General features: G+C 37.3%; 1 protein-coding gene across 9 annotated transcripts in view; it reads left to right on the top strand.

Moving 5' to 3' along the window:
- ntng1a (netrin g1a) overlaps positions 1-25067 on the top strand; it is a 208286-nt gene that overhangs the window by 144341 nt on the left and 38878 nt on the right. For all 9 annotated transcript variants that reach the window (XM_088322316.1, XM_088322312.1, XM_088322319.1 and 6 more), the window contains exon 5: positions 5589-5615. In XM_088322316.1, coding sequence (XP_088178442.1) covers positions 5589-5615 — 27 coding nt within the window. The remainder of the gene's footprint in view (positions 1-5588; positions 5616-25067) is intronic.

Genomic DNA, 25067 nt, shown 5'->3' with positions numbered 1-25067 from the left:
AGAAAAGAGAGAAATGGAAAAAAGGAAGTTAGAGCAAAAGAAGTTAAAAAGACACAGAGAGAGAGAAAGAGACAAAGAGCAACAAAGGAAGAGAAAAAGAAAGACACAGGGAGTGAAAGAGACAGAGACAGAGAGTGGAAGAAAAGGGGTGGAAAACAGAGAGAGGCAGAGAGAGAGAGGTAGAGAGAGAGAGAGAGAGAGAGAGAGAGAGAGGGGAGAAATGTTAAGGGTGCAAATCGTTCACCCCTCTGCTATATAAGAAAGTGGCAACAAAACTGAGAGAAAGAGAGTAAAAAAAGAGTCTGGGGAAAAAAAAAGGAAAAAGAAAGAGAGAGGAGACAGAAAGATAGAAAGAAAGAATGAGAAAGAGAAAGGGAGAGAAAGAAAGAGCAAGAAAGAAAGAGAGATAAAATGAGAGAAAGAAATACAAGTACAGTGTCTTTGGCAACATCAAGTTGACATATTTCAACCTGCAGCTCATTTTTCTCTTGCGCTTCTTTAAGTGTTGTCTCGCGGGCCGGATTTAATCCTTAGCGGGCCTGATGTGGCCCGCGGGCCGCCTCTTTGCCACCTGTGCTTTATAGTCAAATGTATAAAATCCTTCGAATATCATTATCAAGATAAAGGTGATCGCGTTAGCCGTCGTCCTTCCTGTCTCCCCGACGGCATCTGCCGACCCCCTGGAGGTCCGACATCCGTTATGCCCCGACGCTCGGCTTCCCGCAGTTCGAACCCCAGACGGAAGGCACGCAGGTACAGCTGTTAATTTACAGAGCGTCTGGCGGGCAAGCGTCACAGACAGAGATTGAAGGACAGCGCTTTGAGTGTCACAGTCAGCACGCGCACACTCTCGTCAGCCAAAAACGGCCTTGTCCTTGTTTTCAGAAGACTGAGGCCATCATACTGCAAAATAGAGATATAAATGCATAAGTAGATGAATTGTCGGAATTAAATATCAAAATGTATTCGAATTAATTATCTAACCTACATTCAGCCGACATTTTCATACGGGGGCAGATTTATTTTCCCTAACAATTCAACTAAGTGTACTCCATCGAATTAGCCGAATTAGTGACGTTTGAGTCCGTGGGAAATCCTTTAGCTTTTTCCTATTGGCTATCTTCTCCCCGCAGTAGCTCAGGAGGTAGAGCGCTCGTCTTGGGATCAAGGGATCCCAGTTCGAATCCCGGCTCGTCCATGTTACATGTCGAAGTGTCCTTGGGTAAGACACTGAACCCCTAATACCCCCAATAAGCAGGTTAGCGCCTTACATGGCTGCAAGGCCGCTATTGGGAAATGTGGAGCACATTGTAAAGCGCTTTGAGAAGTCATTGACTTGAAAAGCGCTATATAAAATGCAGATCATTTCATTTCATTTCATAATGGTGTGCCGGCTCCTCCCATGGGCGTGCCCAACGTGGGCTTCCCAATCTCATACACGAGCGTCCCGATGTCTGTGGTTCCTCAAAACTGCGTCATCAGCGTCTAGGTGTGCTGATTATCTTATCAGCAGTATGTTCCGTTCTGTAAACAACATCCTCCACCAGCCTGCCCTGACCTTTCACTGCTCATTGAATAAAGGCACAGTCAGTAAATATCTATTGCATTAAATGTAATTTGTAGTCAATCGTATAAAAACCTTTAGAGTCAAATGTATAAAATCCTTCAATATGCATACGAATATATGACATATAAATAAACAAACACATAATTAAATCACTGCCCTGCGATTGGCTGGCAACCAGTTCAGGGTGTCCCCCGCCCACTGCCCGATGATTGCTGGGATGGGCTCCAGCACCCCCGCGACCCTACTGAGGATAAGCGGTGCAGCTAATGAGATGAGATGAGATAATTAAATCACGCAATACATTTATATATAACATAAAGGTAATTTATTTGTATATTTATGCATTTTTGAGTTTTTGTTGTCTATATTGTCATTTATTTTGACATGTATTTTGTCCTAACATATTTTTTTCCAATAAAGGGGTGGCCTAGTTGCTTTAGCTTTTCATCTATTGGTTGATCGATGATTAACAAATTGGCTACTAGACCAATCAGCCAATAGATGAAAAGCTCAGACTGTTTAACCCGCAAACCTTATAACAAAATGTTGTAAAAAATATACAGCAAAATCAGTTCTGTCGCAGCAGAGCGTGCACCAAATGATCGATTTACATTAAGTGATATTCTGCCGACCCCCTGGAGGTCCGACATCTTTTAATTTAATTTATTCGATCCACTTAAGGAAATTCATTTTCACCAAGCGTACTGGGCGGTGTGAGAATCAGTTCTGTCGCAGCAGAGCATGCGCCGAATGACCGATTTACAGCAACTGGTATTCTGCCGAGCCCCTGGAGGTCCAACATATTTTAATTTGATTTATCCGGTCCACTTAAGGAAATTCATTTTCACCAACTGTACTGGGGGGGTTACAATCAGTTCTGTCGCAGCAGAGCGTGCACCAAATGATTTATAGCAACTGGTATTCTTATATATTAAAGAATGGAAAAAAAAGACGGACAATCCACAGTGTTCATCTTACTTCTGAAAAGTGATGGGTCCCAGGGACTCGCATGCTCAAAAATCTATGGGTCCCAACAAAGATCTATGGCTCTCCAAAATTTAGTGTAATCGCGGTTGAAATTGTAAATCGGCGACAAATATATAATATAAATCTATATATTCATTCAGTTTTATTCATCACAGTTTATTGGTAATACAAATCAGTTATCACTTCAGATTTTTCAGTTCACAATATTGTACACTATACAAAATAATATTGCTGAAATATTTATATATTCTTGCAGTTTTGATCATCACAGTTAATTGGTAATACAAAGCAGTTATCACTTCAAATTTTTCAGTTCATATATTCTTTGTAGTTTGCTGTCCCGCCATAGTTGTAATGCTTTCTCAAGGTCCAATCCATTATCCTCCTCCTCATAGCGTCACCAGGAATATAATTGAGTCCATTTCGGCAGGAAAGTCCTTTTCTTGCTCGGAGTATTTTTTTTTGTTTATTTTCTTTCATCGAATTGTTCGCTTCAACACACATGTTTTCCTTGCCTTCGCGGTCTTCAGAAGAATTTGTCCGCCGTTTTTTCATGCCGGAATTATTGCCGTTGTTACCACTTTCTGTTTTATGTTTCGACTTATTACCGACACTGAAGAAATGACCAATTTTTTGTTGATTTGCACCTAATACCAACTGTTTTTCCGGAGGCATACTTCTCTTTCACTCGACAACCGCCACAACAATGACGTCATCTCGAAGCAACGAGATCTCGGCGCGAGACCAAAACAACAATGGCGGATCTGCCTGACAAAACGTTTGGAGTGCGGTAAATCTTTGTTAAAAAAAAAAAAAAGAAAGTAACCGGGTAATAATGACAATTTGGTGACAAAAACGTTGCGTCCCAGGGGACGCACGTTGATTTGACACAATGCGTCCCCAGCAAAAATGATGCATCTAGGACGCAGGCAAACCAGAACACTGAATCTATCGATCATACTAATCTCAAACAGTCTATCCCCCGTGCGGTAAATATGACTTCGAGAGGACTGCGACTCCTCAATCCCGCAGCAGCACAAAAATTGGACACCCCGAGGTGAGACGGATCTCGCGGAACGCGACACACTCCATTATATCCTTAGTTCCCGTCTGGCACATTCGGGGACGGACGAGCCGGCTGCAGGATGAGACGTGTTCTTGTCGTTTTGGCGGACAGACTTTTCTATCGGCGCTGACATTTCTCACATCGGGGCGATGATGGCGCTCACGAGTATCTTGTCCCGTCGTCTTTTGACAAAGAGTATTTTTAACAAAGCCGGCTCGCTGCAACAGCGTCTTCAAACGTCTTTTTTAAGTCGGAGAGATAAAGGCTTGTCTTGTTTCTGACCCTATTGTGTCCACTGAAATTAGTTTTTCAATGGGGCTTCTGCGGTTGGCGATGAAACTGGATTCTGATCAAGAGATTCATAATATCAAACGTTTACAGTACATTGTAAACAGGGTTGGGTAGGGTTACTTGAACTGGATTACTTTCGATTACTTTTGGATTACTCCAATACCAAATATGCTCATAAAAGACAAAAGAAACGAAATATGAATAAAATTATGACTCACAACCAGGGTTGGGTAGGGTTACTTTAACTAGATTACTTTCAATGACTTTTGGATGACTCCAATAGCAAATATGCTAATAAAAGACAAAATAAACTAAATATGAATGAAATGATGACTCACATATATACATCTATACATATATATACACACATCTATCTATCTATCTATACATATATACATCTATACATATATATATATATATATATATATATATATATACACATCTATCTATCCATCTATATATCTCTATCTATCTATCCATACATATATGCATCTATACACATATATATATATATATATATATATATATATATATATATATACATCTATACATATATATACACATCTATTTATCTATCTATCTATAGCTACTGTATCCATATCTATATATCCATCTATCCGTCTATCTATCTATCCATACATATATACATATATACATTTATATACACACATCTATCCATCCATCTATCTATCTATCTATCTATCTATCTATCTATCTATCTATCTATCTATCTATCTATCTATCTATCTATCTATCTATCTATCTATCTATCTATATCTACTGTATCCATATCTATCTATCTATCTATCTATCTATCTATCTATCTATATCTACTGTATCCATATCTATCTATCGATCTATCCATCTATCGATCTATCCATCTATCTATACATATATACATCTATACATATATATACACATCCATCTATCTATCTATCTATCTATCTATCTATCTATCTATCTATCTATATCTACTGTATCCATATCTATATATCCATCTATCCGTCTATCTATCTATCCATACATATATACATCTATACATTTATATACATCTATCTATCTATCTATCTATCTATCTATCTATCTATCTATCTATCTATCTATCTATCTATCTATCTATCTATATCTACTGTATCCATATCTATCTATCGATCTATCCATCTATCGATCTATCCATCTATCTATACATATATACATCTATACATATATATACACATCTATCTATCTATCTATCTATCTATCTATATCTACTGTATCCATATCTATCTATCCATCCATCCATCTATCTATCCATCCATACATATATACATATATACATATATATACACATCTATCTATCCATCTATCTATCTATCTATACATATATACATCTATACATATATGTACACACCTATCTATCTATCTATCTATCTATCTATCTATCTATCTATCTATCTATATCTACTTTATCCATATCTATCTATCCATACATATATACATCTATACATATATATACACACATCTATCTATCTATCTCTATCTATCTATCTATATCTACTGTATCCATATCTATATCTACTGTATCCATATCCATCTATCTATACATATATACATCTATACATATATATACACATCTATCTATCTATCTATTTATCTCTCTATCTATCTAATGAATGTTTTTGTTTCCCTTTCTTGCAGGTATCCCTAATAACATCGGTCCAGTTAGTAAGTAATCCGCCGCAAAGGAACCATCACAGTGCTGGATGCTTCGCTCTTGCTTATCGCTCCATCCCACCTCACGGAAATTGGTGCCAAGTGTTCATTTCTTACAGTTTGAAACGGGCTAGTTAAGAAAACATTTTCAAATTCCTAAAAATTGTTCGTCATTTAAATACCAAAGCAAGAAAACAATATATAAACTCTAGAAAATATATATTTTTCATTTTATTACCTTAAATTGGAATCTATGTGGTGCTACCTTTGTATAAACACATCATTATCAGGAAAAAATAGGACTATTTATGGGAAACAATGTAATATATGGATTGCTTATTGTCAGAACCAGAACAGAAACAGGACCCAATCGCGTGACGTTCTCACACAAGCCTTTTATTTACGAGAAATGGTGAATCATGCACGTTAGGAAGCCGTCTGGAACGGAAGGACAGGAAGCCAGAGACCGACGAGACTGATTCCAATTGCCCGAGTTGATATCAGACAGATGGGGTCGATACTGGACAGGAGGGGACAGACAGGATTGACAACAAATCAGGATATCAATAACTTACAGGAAAAACTAGATGGGAACGAAAACTGGAGAAAATAATAAACAGGACCAAAATAGACGGAAACAAAACTGGAACCCGAAATAAAACAGGACAAACATAAACGGGAACAATACCGGACTGAAGATATCAACAGGAAAACAGGACTGAGTCAGAACCCACGTCTTGTGGGGCAGAAGTTCGTTTGACGGGCTGACAAAAAAAGAGAACGCTGAGATTAATATAGAAAGAAAGCCTATCTCTCAACGAGCCGTAGCTGGCACCACATGGGTGGGGCCAATTGGGCACCATGGCAACCATGACACTTATACTATAACTAAATGTCATTACTGCCCTCTAGCATGAGGCAAGAGAACTGCGTGCCTCGTTCTAAATCTGCTCAGCCAAGTACTTGGTTACTTCCTTAATGTATTCATAATATTCATAATATAATGTGAAACGTATGTGATATAAGTTAAATGAGAAAAAACTTCAACAGTGAATAAATATAACCATTGAACATATTTTACAAACCTAAAAACTACAAAACAGTAAATACTGCTAAAAACATTTTGCACTATATTTCCTAACTCATTATAATGACAATTAGGGATTGAATTTTTCTTTTTTTTAAATTAACATTATCCTTATATTCAAATAGCACTGAATACACCAATGAAGAATTTAATTAATTAAGAATAAAATTGTTTATCTTTAAACCAAAGGGAATTTTAAAATGACATTGGTGAAATAGATTTGTGATTCATTATTTTTTTACTTTTCAAGGTTTTTTAAGACTTATAAATTACAATTATAATTAGCAATAAAATTAATATTCCATACAACAGCAACCTTCACACTTTTTTCTTGGATCTAATTAAAATATATTAATTAAAAAATATATTATTATGAATATTAATGATTTAAATTATAAATATGTTAACGATTCAACAATATTACAAACCCGGTATCTGTTTTTTTTACAAATAATTCTATTTTCTTTGGACTCACCCAAAAATCTTAAAATAATGCCTTCAGTATTTTAAAAGATGTATAACAGGCAAATATATTTTGCAATTAAATACATCATAATTCATATATTCTATGACAACACAGCTCAAAGTACATTGTTTGCCTTCTGCGATCTTATATTTAATTCATATGGATAAATATACAAATACGTTAATATTTCTCCCCAAAAATAAAAGAGAAAATACACCAAAATACGAAGCAAGTGCTTAAAATGACACAATTCTATTACCGTATTTTCCGCACTATAAGGCACACCTAAAAGCCTTTATTTTTTTCAAAAGCTGACCATGCGCCTTATAATACAGTGCGCCTTATATATGGATCAATATTAAGTCGCAAAATCTTGCAACTAAGGCAAGCAGCCGCCGACTCGATTTTTCCCCCGAAGGCGAAGTAGTCAGCGGTGTATGCTGGGATTTATATACCGGCGTTTCATTGGCTAACCAATGTGTCAATCATCATTTGAATCGATCACTATTGGCTAAAGTTATTCGGAGGTCAAGGGGCGGATCCTTTTTATCATTTACAGGCTGGCATAGGCTTAAGCTGCAAAACAAAGCCTGCAATTGGCTGAAAAAGATGTGTCAATCATCAGTTGAATATAGCACCTGGTTGACGGCATACAGAAAGCATCTTTTATTATTCTGTATTTGTAAATATTTTATTCTCCTGGGTTTACTAAACTCACGGATATAAGAGGACCATGGCTGCACATTATTACGAACACAACGACTTCGGTGAGCTACTCCGGCTATTAATTAATTAATTATCCCTGTATCCATGTTTTGTGTGATAAGCGGTGCAGCTAATGGATGGAATGGAGTGTCTATTTTTAAATTAAACTCAATTCCAAGTGTTTATTGTCATATATACAGTAAAGTTGCGAGCGAAAAAGAAAATAGAAACTAAGGAATGGTTGGCATTTCTTGAATCCCAAGACTTTAACCTTCCGAATAATGGAACGATGCATTTGAGTGACATCGTACGGACACCGCATCCACACGTGTTCTCGACACGTATTTGCGTCTTTGCAAGCTTTGGGAATGTTAAGGGGGTAATAAGTTGGACTGAACCATCTGACTGTTTTGTCCACGTTCCCATTGTAGCGCCTTATAATCCGGTGCGTCTTATGTATGTCAAATATAGGACCAAAAACGATTTTTTCGGGTTGCGCCCTATAACCCCGGTGCGCCTTATAGTGCGGAAAATACGGTACTTTAGACAATTTTGAATAATGACTTCAGATTTCTTTTGAAAGATCACAAAAGTTGCCCTAAAATAACCTTATTTTAAACCACAAAAAGGGTGTAATGAGCCAGATCGGGCCCACGGGCCTTACGTTTGAAACCTATAAATAACAGTGCCGCTTTTACGTTTGTTTACTACACTTGAACCAGGGTTTTGTAGGGTTACTTTAACTGGATTACTTTCAATGACTTTTGGATGACTCCAATACCAAATATGCTCATAAAAGACAAAAGAAACTACCATATTTTCCGCACTATAGGGCGCACCGGGTTATAGGGCGCACGCCCAAAAAATAGTTTTTGGTCCTATATCTTCCATACATAAGGCGCACCGGATTATAAGGCGCTACAATGGGAACGTGGACAAAACAGTCAGATGATTCAGTCCAACTGATTACCCCCTTAACATTCCCAAAGCTTGCAAAGAAGCAAATACGTGTCGTAGACACGTGCGGATGCGGTGTCCGTACGATGTCACTTAAATGCGTCGTTTCAAATATCATTCGGAAGGTTAAAGTCTTGGAATTCAAGAAATGCCAACCATTCCTTAGTTTCTATTTTCTTTTTCGCTCGCAACGTTACTGTGCATATGACAATAAACACTTGGAATTGAGTTTAATTCTTTCAAATCATCAGAGCAACATCAAGATCGTTCTAAAACAAGATACCGGGAAAATATAAAGCCGCATAGCTCACCTAAGTTCTCTTGCAGCCATCACGTTCAATAATGATACGTAACCATGGTCTTCTTACAACCGTGAGTGTAGTAAATCCAGGAGAGTAAAATATTTACAAATACAGACTAATGAAACATGTTTCTTTATGGCGTAGTTTAGCAAGCTTGCTATTCAGTCATCTTTTTCGGCCAACTGCAGGGTTTGTTTTGGCCCTCTAGCGTATCCAAGGCTCCGAATAACTTCAGCCAATAGCGATCGATTTGACGGATGATTGACACATCTTTTTCGGCCAATTGCGGGGTTTGTTTTGGCCCTCTAGCCAATCCGAGGCTCGGAATAACTTCAGCCAATAGCGATCGATTTGACGGATGATTGACACATCTTTTTCGGCCAATTGCAGGGTTTGTTTCGGCCCTCTAGCCAATCTGAGGCTCCGAATAACTTTAGCCAATAGCGATCGATTCAAATGATGATTGACACATTGGTTAGCCAATGAAACACCGGTATATAAATCCCAGCATACACCGCGAACGACTTCGCCTTCGGGGTAAAATCGAGTCGGCGGCTGTTGCGTAAGTTGCGAGACCTTGCGAATTTAATATTGAGCCATATATAAGGCGCACTGTATTATAAGGCGCATGGTCATCTTTTGAAAAAAATTAAGACTTTTAGGTGCGCCTTATAGTGCGGAAAATACGGTAAATATGAATAAAATGATGACTCACAACACGTGGTAAGCTTTCTCTCCTGGCTTTGATCTCCGGCAAAACGAACATAAAATGCGACAGAAACAAAATGTTCCATGTGTTCCGTTACTCCCCAAGCCTGCACAAAATGTAGTCATTGTATTCATATTTAGTTTCTTTTGTCTTTTATGAGCATATTTGGTATTGGAGTCATCCAAAAGTAATCGAAAGTAATCCAGTTAAAGTAACCCTACCCAACCCTGTACACTTCTAGTGAACAGATTCTCCCATACCTAATAAACAAACAGCGCCCAGACTTGATTTAAGTTCAAAGACCTCCCAGAAAGCGCCAGGTTGCTTAAGGTTATTTTAATATAAGCCGCGTCGGGCCTTGTGCTGATAATATCACCGTCAAACGTTGCCCTCCCATGAAACCCGAGAAATGAGATGATGCTGGTCTTGTCTTTTAGGCTGAGCGCTGCAGAAACTGCATTCAGCAAAAAGTCAAAGTGCATTCAATGCCTGCCAAAGCTTTTTATTGAATTTGTTTGGAGGAGAATATTACCAAAACATGGATTTGAAGTTTTTGGACTACATTAAATTTCTGTCAAGTTATTTGTGTAGTTCTTAATCACAGAGAGTATCAAAGGGCATCTTAGGCCAAAACTACACCATCCCCTGATCTGAAACCTACATGAAGGTAATATTTGATTGGCAGAGCAAGAAATACATATATAAATTTTTTGATCTCTTACCCTAACTTCTAAATGAAGTCTATACATGGCTACTTTGAAAATAACATCGCTATCCTGCTAGTACACAGGTGTCAAACAGGCGGCCCGCGGGCCAGATCAGGCCCGCTAAAGAATTGAATCCGGCCCGCGAGACAACACTCAGAGAAGCGCAAGAGAGAAACAAGCTGCAGGTTGAAATATGTCAACTTGATGTTGCCAAAGCCAGGTGCCTCGAACAAGGACACTACTTGTATTTCTTTCTCACTCTCTCACTCTTTCTCTCTCTCTCTCTTCCACCCCTTTTCTCCCGCTCTCTGTCTCTTTCACTCTCTGTGTCTCTCTTTTTCTCTTTTTTTGTTGCTCTTTGTCTCTTTCTCTCTCTGTGTCTTTTAACCTCTTTTGTTCTCACTTCCTTTTTTCCTTTTCTCTCTTTTCTCTTTCCCTCTTCATACCCTTCGCACTTTCTTTTCTCTTTTCCCTCCTTCTGTCTTTCTATTTCTCTTTGGATTTCTTTCTTCCTCTCTCTTTCTTTTCCCCTCTCTCACGAGTTTTTCTCTTTTGTTTCTCCCGCTCTCTCTTTTTCTTTCTTTGTCCCGCCCTCTCTCCTTTTCCCTCCCTCTTTCTCTTATTTGTTTATCTCTCTTTTTCTTTCTCTTTAATCTACTAGTCCGGCCCCTGACAGAATGTTTGTTCTATCGTGTGGCCCCCGAGTTCAAATGAGTTTGACACCCCTGTGCTAGTACTATACATAATTCTATTCTTAGCTGTTTGCAAATTCAGAATATTTGGTCTCAGTGGCGCCCTCTGCCATGAGGCAAGAGAACTGCGTGTCTCACGCTGCATCTGCAGTCACTACAGGCAGCAATATGGCTTGAGTCGCTGATAGCTTGCTAATACTATCACTAATTCTATTGTTTAAGGCTGAGATGTGCATTTATTTAGGATCATTGGCCTCACTATCGCCCTCTGTCTTGAGGCAAGATAATTGCATTCCTCACTCTGCCTTTGCAGATACTCAGGGCAGTAATATATACGTACTAGCTGTTTTAATATAATATGATATAATATGATATATGATATGATAGGATAGAATATAGCTCTCATAACAAAACGTGTCAAAATATTATGACAATAGTAAATAAAGTACTACTAATAAAACCCATAAATAAATTTCTACAGAAATCCAACTAAAATACTTCTGTAGAAATACTCCAAAAATAAGTATATACAGTAACACTACAAAAATACCACTACAGTAATAATATAAAACAAAAACACAACCAAAAAAATATTATTTCAAATATACAAAAATAAATAGTACAAATATAAGATTTTACTAAGGGAATCCCACATATTTACTACCAAAAATATTACGAAAATACTCCAAAAATAATACAAAAACTAAAACTACAGTAATATTACAAAATAAGTACAGAAATACAAAAAAATATTTTATGGGAATACTACCAAAATACTTTAAAAATGCTACAAGAAAAATACAGAAATACTACAAAATACCACATAAAATATGCAGAGAGAAAGAATGACAGAAATACAGAAATACAAAAATAAAGAAAGAAAGAGAGAAAGAAAGATAGAAAGATAGAAAGAAAGATAGAAAGACAGGAAGAAAGACAGAAAGAAAGACAGAAAGAAAGAAAGAAAGAAAGAAAGAAAGAAAGAAAGAAAGAAAGAAAGAAAGAAAGAAAGAAAGAAAGAAAGAAAGAAAGAAAGAAAGAAAGAAAGAAAGAAAGAAAGAAAGAAAGAAAGAAAGAAATGAAAAAACTGAAAGAAAGAAAGAGAATGACAGAGAGAAAGATTCACACAAAGAGAAAAAGGAAGAGAAAAACAGAACAAGGGAGCAAGATAAAAACTAAGATAAAAGAGAAAAAAAACACAGAAAGATAGAAAGACAGGAAGAAAGACAGAAAGAAAGACAGAAAGAAAGACAGAAAGAAAGAAAGAAAGAAAGAAAGAAAGAAAGAAAGAAAGAAAGAAAGAAATGAAAAAACTGAAAGAAAGAGAATGACAGAGAGAAAGATTCACACAAAGAGAAAAAGGAAGAGAAAAACAGAACAAGGGAGCAAGATAAAAACTAAGATAAAAGAGAAAAAAAAACACAGAAACACAGAAAGTTATAAAGTGAGAGAAAACAAAAGAGACAGGGAGAGAGAGAAAGAGAGAGCGGGAGAGAGAGTGAAAGAGGAAGAGAAAAAGAAAAAAGAGAAAGATTTTCGAGGGGAATGAGACTGGGAGAGAAACAAACCCAGCTCCAATTGTGCCTGCCTTTATCGCCATCAAAGGCGCATTATTAAAACTGCATCTATATTTTCTCTTGTGCTTCTCTCGGCACTGTCCAACAGGCCTGATTCCATCCCTCTGCGGGCCTGTTCCGGCCCACAGGCCTCATGATGAACACACCGTCTCAAACACCCAAATGTTTGGCAAGCTTTTAGTCTCGTGTGACTTTTAGCATGTAAACAGATTGAGTTTTTTTAATCAGGCTTAAGAGAAACCCGACTCTCTTGTCAGAAATGGACACGTGGCAAATGAGAGCGACCAATTTTCCGCCGCATGTCTTCCTTATCACCTTCACTGGTCATCGTCCTCCTCCCTCCCTCCCTTCCTTTACGTTGCATGGCTTCCCTTCAGCTAAATATTTGTGCGTCTTTGTGCTGGTTGCATCCTTTTCTCACCAACCAAACACGTACGGAGAAGCCATCTTGTATGTGGAAATACACGTACGAATATAAAAATACATACAAATATATACAATAGAAATGAACGGACACATGGATGAAGCACCACCAGATGTATTTTATTTATTTTGTCGTGTATTTTGTCATTTATTTATCGCAGTATTTATTCGGTTGTGTTTTTTGTCGTGTAATTTGTACCAAAAATATGTGATTTGAATGAGGGGGCAGCCTTGTTGCCTGAGCTTTTCTCCTATTGGCTGTTCAGTGATAAACAAATGGACTGTCATTCGATCGACCAATAGGTTAAAAGCTCAGACAGTCTGCCCCGCCCCCTCATTTGAATAACATTTTATTGTGACAAAAAACAAGACGGAATACTAAAAATACTAAACAGAATACACGGAAAAGTACACGAGAAGAATACATGACGCCATACACAACAAAATACCGACCAAATATGCGACAAAATACATGACAAAGTAATTGACAAAATACATTGCACAAACCGTGACAAAATATCTGACAATATACATGGAAAAATACAAGACAAAATACATGACACCATACACGACAAAATACCGACAAAAAGTGCAACAAAATACTTGACTAAATACATGAGAAAATACGAAAAAATGCACAGCAAAATACATGACACCGTTTACAACAAAATACCGACAAAATACATGACAAAGTAATTGACAAAATACATTGCACAAACCATGACCAAATACGTGACAATATACATGGAAAAATACAAGACAAAATACATGACACCATTCACGACAAAATACTGGACTAAATACATGAGAAAATAATTTACTAAAATATTGCACAAAACATGCTAAAATAAATGACAAAATACATGGCAAAATACATGAAAAATACACAACAGCATACATGACACCATAAACGACAAAATATGCAACAAAGTACATGACACCTTACACAACATAATACCGACAAAATACATGAAAAATACATGACAAAGTAATTGACAAAAAACATTGCACAAACCATGACAAAATATCTGACAATATACATGGAAAAATACAAGACAAAATACATGACACCATACACGACAAAATACCACAAAATGTGCGACAAAATACTGGACTAAATACATGAGAAAATAATTTACTAAAATATTGCACAAAACATGCTAAAATAAATGACAAAATACATGGCAAAATATATGAAAAATACACAACAGCATACATGACACCATAAACGACAAAATATGCAACAAAGTACATGGCCGCATATACGAAAAAATACACAACAAAATACATGACACCTTACACAACATAATACCGACAAAATACATGAAAAATACATGACAAAGTAATTGACAAAATACATTGCACAAACCATAACAAAATATCTGACAATATACATGGAAAAATGCACAACAAAATACATGACACCTTACACAACATAATACCGACATGATATGCTACAAATAAATATACGGGAAAAAACACAGCAAAATACATGACAACATCATAATAAATGACAAAATACACAAAAAGTACACGAAAAATACACAAAAAATACACAAAAAATACACAAAAATATACATAAACAAACACACGACGTGATACAAGGCAAAATAAATGGCGAAATACACAACAAAATACACAAAATAATACCTAACCAAATACACGACAAAATAGACAAGAAATACATGACATAATACGTGACAAATTAAACAACAAAATACATGAAAAAATACACAAAAGAATACACTAATAATAAACAAACACAGGAAAATACACACAAAAATATACACAGATATACACACAAAAATACACACAAAAATACACACAAAAATATACATAAAAATACACATGATACACAACAAAATACATGGTAAAATACACAAAAAAATGCACGACGTAATATTTGAAAAATCGCAGAACAAAATACATGGCAAAACACATGACAAAATACACAAAAAAATTCACGAAATTTCCACAAAAATACACGACACAATACGTGACATATCACACAACAAACTACATGACAAAATACACGACAAAAAGACACAAATTATACACTAAAAATACACAAAAAATACACAAACGAATACACGACATAAAAAACAACAAAATACATGGCGAAACACACAACGACAAAATAAAATACAAAAAACACAACAAAATACACGACATAATAAATGAGAAAATACACAACAAAATACATCAAAAAATACACAAACAAATACACGACATCATACAAGGCAAAATGCAAAGCAAAATAAATGGCGAAATACACAACAAAATACATAAAATAATACATAACATATTCTCATCTCATCTCATTAGCTATTTTATTCGACAAAATACGTAACGAAATAAAGACTAAAATACTCGACAAAATACACAATTTTTACACTAAAAATACTCAAAAAATACACACAAAAAATACACACAAAAACAAAATACACAACACCATAAATGACAAAACACACAACAAAATACATAAAATAATACATAACATATTCTCATCTCATCTCATTAGCTATATTATTTGACAAAATACGTAGCGAAATAAAGACTAAAATACACGACAAAATACACAATTTATACACTAAAAATACTCAAAAAATACACACAAAAAATACACACAAAAATACACACAAAAACAAAATACACAACACCATAAATGACAAAATACACAACAAAATACATAAAATAATACATAACATATTCTCATCTCATCACATCTCATTAGCTATATTATTCGACAAAACACGTCGCGAAATAAAGACTAAAATACTCGACAAAATACACAATTTATACACTAAAAATACACAAAAAATACACACAAAAATTCACAAAAATATACACAAAAAAACAAAATACACAACATCATAAATGACAAAATACACGACAAAATACACAAGAAATACACAAAAAATACACAAACAAATACACACCACATGCTATAAAGCAAAATACAAGGCAAAATAGATACACAACAAAATAATACATAACCAAATACACGGCAAAATACATGGCAAAATACACAACAAATTCCACTAAGAAATACATAACAAAATAAAGACTAAAATACACAACACAATAAATACCAGAAAAAGAAACAACACAACAAATAACAAAACAAATAAACAAACTAAAGTCTAAAAAACATGTATTCATTGTGTGATTCATTAACGTGTTTATTCAACTATACGGCAAAAATATACTACAGTATTCCTTCATTGATACATTAATTTGTACATAGATCAGGATTAGTCCTCCATGAACACAAAGACTGAAGTATCCGAATACACGCTTGAAAACTAAAAAACTAAATAAAAAAAAACCAACAATAATAAAGCTGTGCAAACTACCCAAGTTTGGATAGCCAATGACTAAAGAGGATGAGAGAAGAGCAGCCATCTTGGAGGATATCAAACAAAAGTGCCTGCATTGTTTTCTTTTTGTAATATTTTAGATTACTTATTTACTCTCACTGAAACCAAAGCTAAAAACCTGAAAATATGTTCTAAGAATCCTGAACAGACCCACTCGAGAAGTGGAACTAAAGAAATTCCATATTTTACATCATATTTACAATGAAAAAAAACTGAGAAGTAGGTGTTGCAAAACTATTGCCCCCCTGTTCTCTCAGCTCCAGACGTCCCCTGGTGATTTCTGAATGATCCAATGTCTATCTAAATTCAAGTCAAGTCATGTTTACTTCAATAGCCCTTTATCAAATGAGCAACAATGACCAACAGAGTCCACCTGTGTGTCCTTGAGTCTCAGAAAACAGCATGACGACATTTTGAAGACCAGTATAAGCATAGACTGCTTCATGAAGACCTAGGAACACACCAGGCAGGTCCAGTTGTGGAAAAGGAACACAAGACAATTTTACATATACACATCTCTAAGAGCACTGCGTGAACAATAATATCAAAATGGAGAGAGCATAAAACCACTGCAAACCCTACCAAGACCTGGCTGTCCCTCTAAACTTCCATCCCAAACCATGACAAAACTAATCATAGCAGCAACCAAGAGTCCCATGATCACATTGGATGACCTGCAGATATACACCGCTGAGCTGGGGTAACCTTTGCACAAGGAAACTATTAGTAGTACATAAACCTGCCCTTTATAGAAGAGCGACCTTTCTGAAATTATACTAAAAAGGTGCTCATGTCAGATGAGACCAAAATTGAAAATTTTGGGCTGAATGCAACACTTAACGTCTGGTGTACAACACTCGTCTAGGGCCCAATAGGTTGCAGGTTCAATTACCGGCTCTTCCAAGGTAAATTTGTAAGTGTCTTTGGGTAAGACACTGAACCCCTATTTCCCCTGATGATCAGGTAGGCGCCTAGCTTGGCTCACTCCCTATCGGTGTGTGTGTGTGTGTGTGAGTGTGTATGAAGTACATTGTAATGAGCTTTGGGAGGTCTTGAGTGACTTGAAAAGTGCTATATAAAATACAATCCATTTTCCCCTTACCATTTATGACCACTGTCAAACATGGTGGTGGTAGCATCATGGTTTGAGGTTGTATTTTTTTAGTAGGGATTGAAAAAATAGTTAAGGTTGATGGCATGATGGCTGTAGCCAAATACAGGGCAATTCTGGCAGTAAATGTGTTGGAGTTTGCGAGAGACCTAAGATTTGGGAACAGTTCACCTTCCAACAGGACAAGGACCCTAAACCTGCAGTGTAATGATTTGGAACTAAAAATCTAAAGGTGTTAGAATAGCCAAGCCAACATCCTATAGAGCCTATGTGGATAGAAATGAACAATGCTCATTAACATGTATCCATTAGCATAATTGTAAACATGAAGTCGTTAGCATGTACCCATTAGCATAATTTGTAAGCATGAAGCAGTTAGCATTTAGCTGTTAGCATCACTTTTTAGCATGCAGCCATTTGCATAATTTTTTAGCATGAAGCAGTTAGCATTTATTCGTTAGCATCGCTTTTTAGCATGACCATTAGCATAACTCATTAGCATGTACCCATTAGCATAATTTGCAAGTATAAAGTTGTTAGCATGTATCCATTAGCATATTTTTTTTTAGCAAGAAACAGCATTTAGCCGTTAGAATCACTTTTTAGCATGCAGCATTAGCATAATTTTTTGGAATGAAGCAGTTAGCATTTAGTCATTAGCATCGCTTTTTATCATGTATCCATTAGCAGAACGCATTAATATGTATCCACTAGCATAATTTGTAAACATGAAGTCGCTAGCATGTAGCCATTAGCATATTTTTTTTGCACGAAGCAGTTAGCATTTAGCCACTAGCATCGATTTTTAGCATGTAACCATTAGTATAACTCATTAACATGTATCCACTAGCATAATTTGTAAACATGAAGTCGTTAGCATGTACTCATAAGCATAATTTGAAACCATGAAGCAGTTAGCATTTAGCCGTTAGCATCACTTTTTAGCACATAGCCATTAAAAAGATCATTAACATTTAACCATTAGCATAATTTGTAAGTATAAAGTAGTTAGCATGTAGCCATTAGCATAAATTTTTTTGCAAGAAGCAGTTAACATTTAGCTGTTAGCATCACTTTTTAGCATGCAGCATTAGCATAATTTTTTAGAACGAAGCAGTTAGCATTTAGCCATTAGTATTGCTTTTTATCATGTATCCATTAGCAGAACTCATTAATATGTAACCAATAGCATAATTTGTAAACATGAAGTTGTTAGCCTGTATCCATTAGCATAATTTGCAAGCACGAAGCAGTTCGAATTTAGCCGTTAGCATCGCTTTTTAGCGTGTACCCATTAGCATAACTCATCAACCTGTACCCATTAGCACAATTTGTAAATATAAAGTCGTTATCATGTAGCAATTAGCATACGTTTTTAACAAGAAGCAGTTAGCATTTAGCCGTTAGCATCACTTTTTAGCATGCAGCATTAGCATCATTTTTTAAAATGAAGCAGTTAGTATTTAGCCATCAGCATCGCTTTTTAGCATGTAACCATTAGCATAACTCATTAACATGTATCCACTAGCATAATTTGTAAACATGAAGTCGTTAGCATGTAGCCGTTAGCATAATTTGTAAGCATGAAGCATCAAACCCTTAGGATCTCGAGCTGTTATGTTAGGAAGAATGGGCAAATATTTCTGTTTCAAAATGTGTTAAAGACAAAAAGACTTGCGGCTGTGATCATACCAACACGAGGTTGTACAAAGTAATAAGTCAAAGGGGGCCAATTTTAGCTAGTTTTCCAATCCGTTTTTTCAAAACAATAATAAATGTTGGCTCTGTTTTTGTTTTTTTTAACGATTGTGTCTCACATGTTGTTGATTTTTTTGAAAATATTAGAATGTTTTTTTTCTTTGGAATTTGTAATCAGCGTGTAATTCCGAATGCAAGATCTTGAATCATTTTTCGGGGAAGAAAATGTAAAAAAAAAAAAGGGAGAAGGTGAGAGTGTTTTCTCATCTCATTAGCCGTACCGCTTATCCTCATTAGGGTCGCGGGGGGGCTGGAGCCCATCCCAGCCATCTCCGGGCAGTGGGCAGGGGACACCCTGAACTGGTTGCCAGCCAATCGCAGGTGAGAGTGTTTTGTCTCTCTCAAATCAATAAACGCAAACGTTAAGGGATTCAAAAGTGATTGTCACGATGTTCCCGGCTTTCAGCCTGATGTATAATTCAGTCCAACGGGTAACCGAGTTGAAACGTGACAGCTTGGAATATATTCTCTTTTTTTTTTTCACTTTTTCACTTTTCTTCATTTTTCTCATTCGATAGCCTCGTCTTGACTGCGAAAGCGTGGAACCCAAAATAAAAATTTTGGATCAGTCAATACATTGAAAAGTATCGTCGATTCCGGACGACAAATAAGGATCCTTTGTTGTGGGTTTATTGAGGAAAACAGCGAGCTGCTCTTTTCCACAATGCATGTTTTATAAGTACAAAACAATCTGATGGTGTATGGAAACTTTGATGATGTATTTCAAGAGAAATGAGTCCATGTTTTTGTCAATATTAGTCCTATAGTACATAACAGGACCAAAATGGGAAGTTTTTCGGTAAAATAATCCCTCGATTATCGCGGTTTATGGAGTATCTAGGGCCCAAACTTACCTCAAAATGGCGTCTTTACCGACTAAGAGTATATAACTCCTTTCAGTGTGATAGAGCGATTTAGAGAGCGACTGGCTAGAGCACAGGTGTGAAACACTCAGAGAAGCGCAAGAGAAAAACAAGCTGCAGGTTGAAATATGTCAACTTGATGTTGCCAAAGCCTCTCACAAAGACACTGTACTTGTATGTTTCTCTCTCTCTCTCTCTCTCTCTCTCTCTCTCTCTCTCTCTCTCTCTCTCTCTCTCTCTCTCTCTCTCTCTCTCTCTCTCTCTCTCTCTCTCTCTCTCTCTCTCTCTCTCTCTCTCTCTCTCTCTCCTCTCTCTTCTCTCTCTCTCTCTCTCTCTCTCTCTCTCTCTGTTGCTCTTTGTCTCTTTCTCTCTTCCTACCCTTTGCGCTTTCTTTTCTCTCCTCCTGTCTTTCTATTTCTCTTTGGATTTCTTTCTTCCTCTCCCTTTCTTTTCCCCCTCTCTCACAACTTTTTATCTCTTTTGTTTCTCACGCTTTCTCCCTCTCTCTCTTTTTCTTTCTTTGTCCCGCCCTCTCTCCTTTTCCCTCCCTCTTTCTCTTATTTATTTATCTCTCTTTTTCTTTCTCTTTAATCTACTAGTCCCACCCCCGACAGAATGTTTGTTGTATCGTGTGGCCCCCGAGTTAAAAGGAGTTTGACACCCCTGGGCTAGAGGCACGCTAGCATCGAGTATCTTCAAACTAGCCAGGTCAGCGCAGGGACAGAAACACAACTGTGCTGGATATAACAGTTTCCCAAGAATTGTAGCTCCAGGTCATCCATTTCTTGGGTTATGAATTAGGCATTGGTGAAATGAAGGCTCAGCAGAGGTGGCTTTAAAGAGTTGTTAGCCTAGCCGTAGCAGTAGGCCGAAACTGCAGCCTGGATTTCAGCTTCTCTCCTGACGCTGCCTGAACCCAGTAACAATCCACGGAGCACCTGCTGGTGATCGGTGGTTTCTTTGCGCTCTTTGATTTTCCTGAGAGTTTTATATAATTGATGAATTTCATTTCAGTGTGACGAACTTAAAATACTACTCTTGGGTGAGGGGGTGTACACATTGACTTGGTTACCCCCCCCCCCAGGTTATTAGACCACAGGTGTCAAACAGGCGGCCCGCGGGCCAGATGAGGGATTGAAATTATTTGAATGCAACACAAACTTTTTCTTCTCTTTGCCTGTTTTTTTTCTATTTTTTTAAATTCTTTTAATTCCTAGCTGTTACTTTTTTTCTATTTGTTCACTATTTACTTTTTTCCTTTGTTTCTTTCTTTTCTTTTTTTCTATTTTCTTCCTTCTTTTTTCTCTTCCTTTTGTTTCTTTTTTTCCTCAGCTTTTCACTGCTTTTTCATTTTGGTATTTTTTTCTTTTTTCCCATCCTTTAGGTCATTTTGTGCATAATTTTACATAATATTTGGTTGTGTAGGGATAAAAAAAAGCAAAAACAACCCGAAGAGCCGTTTAGGACCCGAAAGAGCCGGTTCATTTTAGTGAGCCGAGCCGAAGAAGCCGGTTCTCGAAAAACTCTACTGACTTGACTCAACTTCGTTCTACTTCGACCTTGACTTCCAAATACCGCATTTAAAACACAGCATCAGGGGAACCCGTGTATTTTGACCTTCATACACTGTAACTCTGACTTAATTCGCTTCTTAATTAGCAATTTCGAGCTCTGATTTTTGAGAGCTAGCTAGATTTTCTTGTTGGCTTAGACGGGAACATTGACCAGGACAGGAGCAGAACCCACTCGCGTAATGTTACTCCCAATTGATTGGGGACAAGAGGAATGAGCGCACAGAACAAAACAGCAGTAAAAAAAACGGGATTCACAACAGAGTTTAGCAGGAGTTCCGCAGACACTCCGACAAAAGGCGACTCACAGGACAGCCTTTAAGTAGTCCGGGAGCAATCTGTCAAAGCATTTCAGCCGGTGTCCATGGGTGGGGCCAATTGGGCGCCGTGGCAACAGTGACAGATCGTTGCGGATCTTTTCAACGGTCTCCGGATCGAGTGTGCGCTCATTTCTTTTCTCCCCAATTAACTGTGAGTAACTTTACGCGAGTGGGTTCTGTTTCCTGCTTCCTGTCCCGGTCCTGACATTTCTTGGGTTTCAACAGGTCTTTATATAGGGGTGAGGTTATTTACCAACCGGTGCGTGGATCTTGTGCCCAGTTACAAACGCGTTGGTGCCCCCTGGTGGAAGGAGGCGAGACAGACCCTAACACAGTATATAGCAGGGGTGTCAAACTCATTTTAACTCGCGGGCCACACGATCAAAAGAACATTCTCTCGGGGGCTGGACGAGTCGATTGAGGAAAAGGAAAAAAGAGAGAAAGAAATAAGAGAAAGAGAGGTAGAGAAAAAGAGAGAGTGTGGGAGAAGGAAAGAGAGAAATGGAGAAAGAGAGAGAGAGAAAAAAAGGCAGAGAGAACATGAGAAATAAAAGAGAGATACAAAGAGAAATAGAAAGAGAGAAGGAGAGAAAAGAGAAGGAGAGAAATAGAGAAGGGGAAATCAAGAGAGAAAGAGAGAGAAGAGGAAAAAAGGGAGGGAGGAAAAAGAAGGCAAAAAGGACAGAGAGAGAAATAGACAAAGAGGAACAAAGAAAGAGAACAGAGACAGATGGTAAAAGAGAGAGAGATAGTGAGAGAAACGGGGAAGAAGAGAGAATGAGAGAAATAAAGACAGAGAGAACATGAGAAACAAAAGAGATACAAAGAGAAATAGAAAGAGAGAAGGAGAGAAAAGAGAAGGGGAGAAATAGAGAAGGGAAAATCAAGAGAGAAAGAGAGAGAAGAGGAAAAAAGGGAGGGAGGAAAAAGAAGGCAAAAAGAGACAGAGAGAGAAATAGACAAACAGGAACAAAGAAAGAGAACAGAGACAGATGGTGAAAGAGAGAGAGATAGAGAGTGAGAGAAATAGGGAAGAAGAGAGAGAGAGAGAAATAAATACAAGTACAGCGTTTGTGAGAGGCACGCGGCTTTGACAACACCGGTTGGACATATTCCAACCCGCAGCTCGTTTTCCTCTTGCGCTTCCCTCAGCATTGTCTAGCGGGCCGGATTCGACCTCTTAGCGGGCCTGATCCGGCCCGCGGGCCGCCTGTTTGACACCCCTGGTATATAGTATTGACTTGTGCATGTAATATTTATGATTTTTTGTGTTTAGCGCATATTTTTTGTCCGCCACTTCCCTCCACGATACACAATTGTATCAAAAAACCTAGTGATGCGTTTCCTTCGTCAACAGGAAGGCTCATTATTTATTCAGAATACGATGAAAGAAAGAAAAAATGGCGGAGAATGTCGAGAAAATGTGAATTTCACGTACGCGTATGGACAGCAGTCCGTCATTCCCAATACCCCCACCTGCCATTATTTATTCATTCGTATTCCTCTACCAGAAATACACTGTAATTAGATATTGATCACACAGTCGATGTGATGAATTAAAGAAAGCGCCTCCAACGTTTCGGCTCGCCTTGCATAGTTAATTCACTTTGGTATGCCATGACTCAAATGTTTGGGCGATACTGGTATTTTCCGTATCGATCCGATCCCAGTAAGGACAGGATAGTATTAATCTATACCAGGGGTGTCGAACTTATTTTAACTCGGGGGCCACACGATAGAACAAATATTTTCTCAGGGGACCAGGCTAGTAGACTGAGGAGAAAGTTAAAAAAAGGGAAAGAAATAAGGGAGAGAACGTGAGAAACAAAAAAAGAGAAATAGAAAGAGAGAAAAGAGGAGAGAAAGAGAGAAGGGGTAAGCAAGAGAGAAAGAGACAAAGGGGAACAAAGAAAGAGAAAAAGGGAGAGAGAGAGAGGGGGTGAGGGATGCAAATTGAGAAAAAGGGAGAGATAGAAAGAAAAAGATACAAATGGAGAAAGAGAGATACACATTGAGAAAGAGAGAGATACAAATTGAGAAAGAGAAAGAGAGAAAGAGAGAGAAAAGGAGAAAGCGAGAGAAAAAGAGAAAGAGCAAGAGAAAGAGAGCGAGTGAGAGAGAAAGAGCAAGAGAGAGAAAGAGAGAAAAGAGGAGAGAAAGAGAGAAGGGGGAAGCAAGAGAGAGAGAGAGAGACAAAGAGGAACAAAGAAAGAGAAAAAGGGAGTGAGAGAGATGCAAATTGAGAAAAAGGAGAGATAGAAAGAAAAAGAGAGATACAAATGGAGAAAGAGAGATAGAGAGGGATACACATTGAGAAAGAGAGAGATAGATGCATATTGAGAAAGAGAGCGAGAGAGAGATTCAAACTGAGAAAGAGAGAAAGAGAGAGAAAAGGAGAAAGCGAGAGAAAAAGAGAAAGAGTAAGAGAAAGAGAGCGAGTGAGAGAGAAAGAGAGCGAGAGAGAGAAAGAGAGAGAGGGATACAAATTAAGAAAGAGAAAGAGAGAAAGCGAGAGAAAAAGAGAAAGCAAGAGAAAAAGAGAAAGAGTAAGAGTAAGAGAAAGACAGCAAGAGAGAGAGAGAGATACAAATTAAGAAAGAGAAAGAGAGAGAAAAAGAGAAAGAAAAAGAGAGAAAAAGAGAAAGAGTAAGAGTAAGAGAAAGACAGCAAGAGAGAGAGAGAGAGAGATACAAATTAAGAAAGAGAAAGAGAGAGAAAAAGAGAAAGAAAAAGAGAGACAAAGAGAAAAAAAGAGAGAGAGAGAGAGAGAGAGAGAGAGAGAGAGAGAGAGAGAGAGAGAGAGAGAGAGAGAGAGAGAGAGAGAGAGAGAGAGAAA

The sequence above is a fragment of the Urocampus carinirostris genome, chromosome 18 (genome assembly GCF_059441175.1).
Source record: "Urocampus carinirostris isolate Australia breed hairy pipefish chromosome 18, RoL_Ucar_1.0, whole genome shotgun sequence".
Taxonomy (NCBI): domain Eukaryota; kingdom Metazoa; phylum Chordata; class Actinopteri; order Syngnathiformes; family Syngnathidae; genus Urocampus; species Urocampus carinirostris.
This window is presented reverse-complemented; position numbering and strand designations above follow the sequence as displayed.